The 10,516-nt window shown below is 40.7% G+C and overlaps 1 protein-coding gene across 7 annotated transcripts in view; it reads left to right on the forward strand.

Annotated features, from left to right (window-relative positions):
* The window catches only part of CREM (cAMP responsive element modulator), a 110,840-nt gene that overhangs the window by 53,111 nt on the left and 47,213 nt on the right, over positions 1-10,516 (forward strand). For 6 of the 7 annotated variants that reach the window (XM_012642194.1, XM_012642192.1, XM_012642193.1 and 3 more), the window contains 2 exons: positions 7,537-7,634; positions 7,784-7,926. The exons of the other annotated variant lie outside the window; for it this stretch is intronic. In XM_012642194.1, the coding sequence (XP_012497648.1) occupies positions 7,537-7,634; positions 7,784-7,926 (241 nt within the window). The remainder of the gene's footprint in view (positions 1-7,536; positions 7,635-7,783; positions 7,927-10,516) is intronic. 7 annotated transcript variants of the gene reach the window in all.

The following is a 10,516-nucleotide window of genomic DNA, read 5'->3' on the forward strand; positions in this document are numbered from 1 at the left end:
AGGTATCTCCACCCTTCTTGCCCGTGCACACGCGGCTGGGTAGAGGACAGTGCAGCGGGACGCTGCATCCTCTGCCAAGCGAGGGCACGAGTCTGGTCATAAGTTTGTATCTCACTTTCCCGAACTGATGTGATGGAAGCCGGGCAATCACGTTTTGTCTTTGTGTTAAAAATTTTTGGCCTTTTTTGCTTTTGTTTTATTTAAGTCATAAAGTCTCATTTCTATTTTGCCTGACACAGGAACGCTCTGTCAGGGCTCCTGGATGTGGTTATTTGGCTGCGCCGCTGTGTCGGAGCTGAAGTCTCCGCCTGTCTGAGCGCCCTGCTCTCTACGCTGACAGCCAGGGGGTAGGGGTTGCATTAGAACACAGCAGCTGTTTTCCACGTGTGGGACGCAGAACCCTGAGGGAGACCCTGAGGACCCTTTCAGGAGGTTTTCTAGGACAAAACTATTTTTACAGTAATGCTAAGATGTTACTTTCCTTTTTCTCTGTGTTGACATTTGCACTGATTGTGCAAAAACAATGGTGGGGGGTGTATAAACTGTTGGGGGCTTATCTCGAACAAATCAGTGGCACTAAACTGTACTAGTCATATTCTTCAGTGCCATTCACTTGCAGTTAACAACAACAAAAAAGGTCAATTTCTCTTCAGAATAACCTTGATGAAGCAGTAAAAATGATCAATTGCGTTAAATCTCAACCCTGAGTACGTGTCTGAATATTCTGTGTCATGAAGTGGGATGTTCAGAGAAAGCATTTCCACGCTGTGCTGAAGAACCGTGGTGTTCTTGAGGAAAAGCACTTGTGTTATTGTTTGAGTGGAAGACAAACCAGCTCGGTGTTTTTCCACAGGACATCATTTTTCTCAAAAGAATGACTAATCGCCAAACTATGGCTATTCAAACTTGACATTTTCTCAAAAACAAATGAAGTGAGCCTGTGACTTCAACGAAAGCAACTGACAGTGTTTATTGTCAATGATATAATTCAAGCTTGTAAGCCCAAAATTTGAATTTTGGAAAACCTGCATCGGCCATTGTGAGCTTGACAATACTTACAGAGTTTTCTGATGAGGTTGGTGGTGATTTACTGAATGTCATAGTGTGTCATGAAATGTGTCAGTATTTGGAAGATCTACTTAATGCAGAGAGCCAATATTTTCCGAATGATGACTGCATGATATTACAAAGTTTTGCACGGGTAAAAGATCCATCCACAGTACAAAACAGATAAGTGGATTTTAATGGAAGTGATATGATTTCAGATTCCACATCCAAACTTACCTTTACGAAACATCCGCTTGGCTGAAGGTGGTGGTTTATGCCTGTAATCCCAGTACTTTGGGAGGCCAAGATGGGAGGATCACCTGAGGCCAGGAGTTCAAGACCAGCCTGGGCAACATAGTGGGACCCTGCCTCTACAAAAAATAAAAAAATTAGCCGGCATGGTGGGGCAAGCCTGTAGTCCTGTCTTCTTGGGAGGCTGAGATAGGGAGATTGCTTGACCCCAGGAGTTCAAGATTACAGTGAGGTATGATTGTACTCCAGCCTGGCAACAGAACGAGACCCAGTCTTTAAAAACAGAACAAAACAACAATAACAGCAACAAAAAAGGAAAATAACTACTTGTCAGGCATGCATGGCAGTTTGTGCCTGTAGTCCTAGCACTGTGGAAAGCCGAGGTAAGAGGATTGCTTGAGGCCAGGAGTTTGAGATCAGCCTGGGTAACATAGTGAGACCCTGTCTCTACAAAAAAATTAAAAAATTGTCTGGGTGTGGTGGCACATGTCTGTAGTCCCAGATCTTTGGGAGGCTGAGTGAAGAGGATCACTTGAGCCCAGGACTTTGAGGTTGCAGTGAGCTAGGATCGTGCAGCTGCACTCTAGCCCAGGCGACAGAGTAAGACCCTATCTCAAAAAAAAAGAAAGAAAAATCGAAAAAAAGAAACCATTTGTTGAGTTTTGGTGTAATATCCAAGAATAATATTCATGTTTTTCTGAAGAAGCTATTACAATACTCCTCTCTTTTCTAATCACATATCTGTAATTTTCTTAATATATCAACTAAAACAACAGATTGCAACAGATTCAATACAGAAGTAGACATGAGAATCTAGCTGTCTTCAGTGAAACCAGACATTAAAAGAATTTGTAAAAATGTAAAACAATGCCACTCTTCTAATTGAATGTTTTTTGGTTTGGAAAATAATTATTTTTCATAAAATATTATTTATGTTAGCACGTAATGGATTCATTCTTGTTATTTTTAAATGAGTTAGTATTTTAAAAATTTCTCAGGTTTAATTTCTAACATGGTAAATATCAACGGATTATAGCCAGTGGTGTGCTGAAGCTGGCTTGTACTGCCATGTGAGAGCCGATTGTGTACATATTTTTCCGACTTTGTGTCCAGTGTCATCCGTTGGTAGCTTGACATCAGCCATAAGAGGTATAGTCACACCACAAATATCAGCAAAAGCTACAAATCAGGGTTGCCCCCTCCCAAGATCTGGTTGTTAAATGTTTATCAGTACTTTACTGAATATAAATCACATAAACAAAAGCTCTTTGGAGTCATTGATAATTTTTAAGAGAATAAAGATGTCCTGAGATGAAAAAGTTTGAGAATTAGTTGTGTGGAGAAAGGAGTGTCTTGGTAATCAGTTAGCACAGAGGTGGGTGCCTTTTTGTAATTCGTACAAAGTTGCCTTTTGTGCTAGGAACATTTGGAGAATAAATCCAATGCTTTTTTTTTTTTTTTGAGACATAGTCTCACTCTGTCACCTGGGCTAGAGTGCTGTGGCGTCAGCCTAGCTCACGGCAACCTCAAACTCCTGGGCTCAAGGGATCCCCCTGCCTCAGCCTCCCCAGTAGCTGACTCTAGAGGTGCATACCACAATGCCTGGCTAATTTTTCTATTTTTAGTAGAGATGGAGTCTTGCTCTTGCTCAGGCTGGTCTCTAACTCCTGAGCTCAAGCAATCCTCCCGCCTCAGCCTCCAATCCAGTGCTTTTTAACTTGTAGCTGTTATATCTACTCGTTCCATATGAGGTGACTTTTTCTTTTCCCCAAAACTCTGTGGACAGTAATACTCTAGGGGTAGGCGGGCTGAATGTGCCCCTTGGGCTGCATATTGGTTTCCTCTGCCCTGGTTTCTCGCTTTCTGTCCAGGTGTTATCCAGGTTCAGATCAAGGCCTGGCCCAAGCTCTGACTTTTGCACAAAGCCTTCACTTATCATTCAGGCCCGTTCTGATGTTTCTATTCTGTACTCCTGTGACATTCATGGCTATAAAATGGAGCAATTAGTTCTATATGGTTTGGTGTGCTATTGTTTTTTAGGTGTGAGTTTTATTAATTCTACTTTCTACCCTGGCGCACCTAGGACAATGCTCAACACATAGATTCTCTTGCATGGGTAAAAGATTTTTAGCGTTTGGACTGCCAGAGAAGTTTACTTTCCAAGGAAAGAACAATGTAAATAAATCTTCTAGTTATTTGTTATAAACCCAGTTTTTTGTTGTTGTTGTTGTTTGTTTATTTTTTGTTTTGAGACAGAGTCTCACTCTCTTGCCTAGGCTAGAGTGCCATGGCGTCAGCCTAGCTCACAGCAACCTCAAACTCTTGGGCTCAAGCGATCCTCCTTCCTCAGCCTCCCGGGTAGCTGGGACTACAGGCACACACTACCGTGCCCGGCTAATTTTTTCTATTTTTTTAGTTGTTTGGCTAATTTTTTTCTATTTATAGTAGAGACAGGGTCTCACTCTTGCTCAAGCTGGTATTGAACTCCTGACCTCAAGCTATCCTCCCGCCTCGGCCTCCCAGAGTGCTAGGATTACAGGCGTGAGTCACCGTGCCTGGCCTAAACCCAGTTTTGAATCATTCTTTTAAAGTATTAGTATAAGTAGATTGCAAATAATTCGTGTTCCCTAAAGCGAGGTCACACACAGAGCTTCTTTCAAAAACGTTTTAGACCCTGTGGTTCTGCTACCACTCATAACAGAAACTGGTGGCTTATTTCATTTCCGAGGTCTTAGTTTTGAGTGAGTCATAATGAATGGCGAATCTTAGTAAAATGTGGCAAAGTTTCTAAAATTATACTAACTTATAGGACAGAGTTGTTTGCTAATGAGGAAATTTAGCAGGTTTTGAGTGCAGGGGAGTAGAGGTATTATTTTTTACTCTCTGTCGAAAGTACTCAAACGTTGGTAGGAGATGGCTCTTCTCTCTCCTCTCTGCCCAAGCTGAGTGACAGACAGTTGTTTCTCTGGATGCTGCTTCTAGTGGAGACGAAAAGTCTTAGGAGGCTTCACCATCTCCAAGGCGTAAGCTCTCTCTGGGTCAGAGACGCTAAGGGCTTGAAGCGTCCTGGAATTTCTTTGGCTTGTGATTGTGAGGGCATAAAAGTAGCTGCCATTTTTATCAGTACAGAAAAAAGCATCCGCTTACCTCTAGAGCAATACTAGAGTACATACGTCAAACATTTCATTTATTAGAAAATAATTCACCCTATTTAAGTTCTACCTCTGCTTTCTCTTAAGAAGTTCGAGAGGGTAGTTTACACTCTGGCCTAAAAAAGGCTTCACTGTTAGGAGTCGCGAGGTCGTAGTGAGGTAGTTTAACCGCTTTGGAACTTTGTGCTTAGAACATTCTCAGCCAACGAAGCATGGGCATGAGAGTGAGGAGCATGTGTTCTTTAATACCTATCACCTCAGAGAATGACTGTTCCAGGACAGTAACCACCCCCTCATGGTAAGTACCCCAGCTTGTTTGTCATTTCTCAGAAGCAGGAAAAAGAGAAGAGAACTAGGCCAGTCATCAGAGTAAGTGGTATTTCTGAAGAATAAACAAAAACAACCAAAAAAAAGGTCCAGCTTTAATCCTCCATGCTGATCATTTTTGCAGGTTTCTGTAGCTGGATCAGGCACCGGACGAGGCTCCCCAGCTGTAACTCTAGTGCAGTTACCTTCGGGCCAAACTGTACATGTCCAGGGAGTAATTCAGACACCACAGCCGTCGGTCATTCAGTCACCACAAATACAAACCGTTCAGGTTAGCTTCCTCCCTGGGTGATTTGTCCTTGACTTTCCCGAGCCTTTTTTTTTTTTCACTTTTATTAATTCATTTTTTTATCATTTTTCTTTATGTAGCTTTTATGCTCAAATCTTTTTATTAGATATTTGGAAGAATTTCTTTTTTATGTATAAAGTGCATTGTGGCCTGCTCGGCACATAAGATTTGACCTGAGTTGCAATTTTGTTATCAGCTCTTCTTTTGCAGAATGAGCGATTGTCAGATGAGCAGTTCCTGTCTTCTTCAAGTTGTTCTTTGCTCAAAATCAGATTTATTTAGCCAAGCTCTCCGATGGTGCTTAAAAATATTTTAAGGGTTCTTTGGAGAAGATGTCTGATAAACTCAGTAATATAAAGATTATAGTACCAATGCTGTTTTCATGAATACTCACATGAGTAGGTAGATAGAAATATAAGTTTATTTTAAATTCAGTATATATAATCTTTAGAAAGTAATATGACATTCTTGTCACATTGGTGTTATGTTTATGTGTCATGTATCTGAGACGACACCTTGGCTTTTGTAGATAGGATTATTATTGTGGTTGTGACCCAGAGATGTATTTTATTAGTCATTATTATCAAGGTTGGTCATCAACCTTTGACATATCTTGAAGTTAAAAACATTTTTTTTCATCAATAGATGTAAATTATTAAGTAGGCATTTTTTAAAGCATACTTTTCTTACTTTTCTTTCTGAATTTATTTCTGTTCCGTTTTTAGGTCATTTTATCATTATCTTTTAAATGCTGTAATCATTTGAACCTAATTGGTAACCCAGAAAAATCTGTGAGGACAGTGGAGGTACACCTGCTCAGTCTTGCCCTTTTCCTGCGTGTTTGAGTAGAGTCGATCACAGCGTAAGGATGAGGGCAGCAGCATGATGTTCGAAGTGAGCAGTCCACATATATTAAAAGCTTCGTTATCTTTGCAGCACGGGTATCTTTTCCTGTGTTGCTTAAAAGTGTAAGAATAATTCTCACCCTTGTCTTTTTTCTTTTCTCTTTTGGTGATGACCCTTGATTCCAAGAGTTTCTAACTCTTTCTGACACTAATGGTAAAACAAGAAAGTCTTTCCACTCACTTTCTTGTATTATGACTTTTACTGGGGTACAGATAGTTCTACTTAGATTCCCCTCCCTTTTTTTGGTCTTACAGATGTCTTCCAGATCTACTTAGTTTTAACTTGACTGGTATTGCAAGAAAGTATTATCTTATATTTGGTCGCCTTTTTTTATTTTTGGATTTTGTTAAATGAACGATTCAGTTGTCTTTGTAAAGACAGGTGCTGATGGATCTCGTCTTAGAATTCCTGTCTGTTGGACCATGAACAAGTCACTTAATCTCTCTCTATGAACTTCAGTGTTCACCTTTCTAAAATGGGTAAAATCATAGCCCACCTCACATAAGAAAGTTGCTATGATTATATGACAGATGTGTGAAAGTCCAGTGGAAAGTGATAAATAGTTGGTGGTGATATATGATTCCCTGATGCAACAACACTTTTTCCAGTAAGTTCTTTTCACTGGGCGTGTGCTCACATGTGGGGTGTCCATGACCAGAGAAGCATAGCCTTGTGTCGGTGAATTGATAGACACATCCATGCGCTTTGAGAAGTATATATTCTTGCTTGCATTGTTGATATTTTAATAAGCTCTTTTGATTTTGCCAAATCAATTTCCCATGTAACTATAATATGAAGTAAAGTGAGCTTTGTACACTCAGCTACCCTAGACCCTCAAAGTTAAATAACTGAATATACTGACAGCAGTCATGTTGTTGAAGAGCTTATTTTAATTTTCTGGACTTTCTTTAATAATCAAATTATCGTATTATTACCTGACTTGAAAATGAAATCATGCTTAGAACTCTGATCTTTCTTTTAAGGAGAAATTCCTTATTTGGACCTTCAAGATCTACCACCATCAAGCCCTAACCTACTCCTTATCATATAAACCCTGACTTTCGCCAGGCTGGTTTACTGACTTGTTTATCTATTTCTTCCTTCTTTGGGCCCATCTTATGGCTGACAGTGAAGACCCAGCTCAAGAGAGCTGTGATAGCTGCGAGCAGAGGGGTGAGAACGAGGTGTTCTCTGTCACTCGCTCGCTGTCTCCCTGCTGGATCTGCAGGGCACTGCCAGATTTAGGACCTTAGGTCTTGTGTATTTTATGTTTTGTCCTTTCCTGTGAAGCCTCGTGTGACATTCCAGCTACTCTTGCCATTGCATTTCGGTAGCATCGTCTCTTCCCTTCCCATACACACATACGTGTTTTCCAGCCTAGATGTTTGTGTCCCTGCCTCCTCTCCCGAGCCAGGCGGTGAGCTGCTCGCTGTGTCACGCTGCTCGGTGGCCGCCAACAGCACCTGGCTCAGTGCTGCACACTCGCACCCTTAACTGCCATTTTTTGAACGAGGGAGAAGACCCTATGTTTTATGATGCATTTTAGAAAATCTTGTATTATAGGTAGCAACAATTGCAGAGACAGATGAGTCTGCAGAATCAGAAGGTGTAATCGATTCTCAGAAACGTAGAGAAATCCTTTCACGAAGACCCTCTTATAGGTAAGTTAATTAAGTTTCCTACTGTAATGGCCCTTTTTTTCCCAAAAGGTAGAATAATTAGGCATCAAACTGATGCTTCCTTTAAAGCTCTTCTGTTTTAAGTCTCATCCGTATGTCTTCGTTACTTACACTGTTAAATTATATTTTAGAAAAATACTGAATGAAATTTCCTCTGATGTGCCTGGTGTTCCCAAGATTGAAGAAGAAAGGTCAGAGGAAGAAGGAACCCCACCTAACATCGCTACCATGGCAGTACCGACTAGCATATATCAGACTAGCACGGGGCAATACAGTATGTATGCTGCAATTCGATACGATACGGCGCTAGCTTTAAGTCTTCTCTAGTTACGTTGAAGCAACTCGGGTTTGGGCATTAAATTGCTCCACTTGCAGAGGCATCGTTAATACCTAAACTGCGTGTCATAGAATGAAAAGTGCGTGTGAAAGAAGTGAGAGATCTGTACTGATCAGCTGTCATACGCTTTTGAAAAGTAAAAATTTTTATTGCTGAACAGAGAAGAAAACTTTGGGATAAACATTTAAAAAAGGTTTTTCTTACTTATATGTTTATATTAATCTCTAGTAAACATTTAAAACTTTGTTTTGTTGTCTTTATGATGCATGCAAACATAAGATATAATGTCTGTATTTCATTCTTGTTGGCTTTTGTTACCAACAATTACATAGTATACTTACTAATCTAAAAGAGGCCCATGTGTTTTCTAAACTATGTTTTAAATGTAATTCTGTTTTCACTCACTACTCTCTACTGTGTTAATTTGTGCTGCAGTTTTTCCTGAAAGAGAATGGAAAAATAATTTAATTTTTAAAACTACAACAGTTGAATAGATTTTATTTGAAATTTATACACTGAAAGCTCTAAATAAACAGATACATTCACATTTAGTCTTGTGCATTTTAATGAACTGTTAATTCTGTGCTTTTTGCTCTAATTAAAGCACGAATTTTTTCCCAAATCAAGAATGTTTGATAGCTTTACATAAAAATAGTAAAAAAAAACAAAACAAAAACTAAGAGCTAGAAAGAAAAAAAGGTGGGGGAAAGGACAAGGGAAAAAAGCTACTTTAAGGTATTGGAATACTTTTCTGTTTCTTTTTCTTTTTTTTTTTTACCAAAAGCATAGGTCAATCCAAAGGGATATTGGAATACTTATGATATTAATACTGTGTTTGTCCAAATAAGATGTTAAGATTTTAGATACATTCTGTTTTTCCTTTAAAAAGTAGCAATACCTAGGAAAAAAATCCCAATACCTGGCTATTAAAACAAGCTATAATCTTAATATTTGGGAAGACTTTATCTAGTCATTAGTTTTTTTGGAGTTTTTTTAGAGATTTTCCCATCGTAGTGGTAGATTTGCAGTATTACACTATTAAACGCATTCTCCTTTGGTCATTTGGGTACCCCCGACCGTGATGCCTGGCAGAACTGGGGTGTAGTTTATTCATAGCCCCTACAGTTCACTGACATGTCCAAAGTCGGTGTTAGGAAAAGAAAACTCCCCGCTGTCTGTGAGAAATAGACCTTGAGGTTTACAAGGTCTTGTCGTTTCTCTTTTATTCCCTGTCTTGTTTATATCCCTTTTCGTCTGGCCCGCTGGGAATGTACGGTGGGTTCTAGAACTGTAAGTCCAGGTTTGCCAGCAGGTGTGCCTCTGTGGGGCAGCAGGCAGGTCACGGGAGTGTCCAGCTCCTTGTGCCCTCGGTCCACAGAGGGGCTGGGGGCCTCCTGGCTGGTCAGCTCTGGCCCTGAGCAGCTTCATCCACTTATCCAGTGGGCTGTCCACCTATTATTGCTTTCTGTTTGTGCCATGCCAGGGAAAAGGTTGGCAATGACGAATGAAATAATTCCTTAAAGTTTTGGGGACGATCCAAGAGGCTGTCATCTTAACCTTTCTCTGGCGTATCCGAATGCTGCTTAGGAATTCAGAAGAAGCAGTGATGCTTTTACAAGGGCAGTGGATGCTGTGTGTTGATCTGCTTAGATTGTGGCCGAAAATTTGAAGTTGTGAAAACATAAGGGGTTGAGAGAATGTCGAAGCTGTAGACAGTGTGGAGAAGGAACTCTGTGTCTGCTGTTTGCTAACTCAATGATCAGAGCAGGAAGCTTTACTGAATTCGCATGCCAGGTTTTAGCCTTTGAAGTGGGACTAATACTAAATTGCCAAACTCCGGGGTTAGTGTGAAGACAAAGGAGATACAGGTAAAAGTTGGGGGAAAGACATGCTACTGACACGAAACAGAAAGTGAGAGCGTCTGGCAGAGCCTCATTCGTGTTCATTCAACTTTTCCCTCCAGCCAGCTCCAAAGCCTTCATTCCTGGTGCCTTTGGGGTCTGCTGGCAGCAGGGGCTGGACGCTGAACCTCACTCTGTGTGTATGTGGGGACGGGAGGAGTAGAGTCAGGAGCTCTGGCTGGGAACTGGAAAACTGCATGTTTTAGACATTACTCTCTTGGCCATAAGAGGTCATAAGATGTCATGGACTGTTTCTTACTTAGGTTTCGTAATTTGGGTCTGTACAGTATGATCCTGGAAATTATTTTAAGGAGAAATTGCAGTTGTTCTGTGTGTGCATCTGCAGGTAAAAATAGCCATTTATTGGTTGACACAAAGTGGTATTGCCTTTGTTAAAAATGCGTTTTTGGGCTGGGCAAGGTAGCTCACGCCTGTAATCCTAGCACTTTGGAAGGCTTAGGTGGGAGGATCACTTGAGGTCAGGAGTTTGAGACCAGACTGAGCAAGAGTGAGACCCTGTCTCTACAAAAAATAGAAAAATTAGCTGGATGTGGTGGCGTGTGCCTGTAGTCCTAGCAACTCGGGAGGCTGAGACAAGAGGATTGCTTGAGCCCAGGAGTTTGAGG

Source organism: Propithecus coquereli, unplaced genomic scaffold, assembly GCF_000956105.1.
Source record: "Propithecus coquereli isolate 6110/MARCELLA unplaced genomic scaffold, Pcoq_1.0 Scaffold177, whole genome shotgun sequence".
In the NCBI taxonomy this organism is placed as follows: Eukaryota; Metazoa; Chordata; class Mammalia; order Primates; family Indriidae; genus Propithecus; species Propithecus coquereli.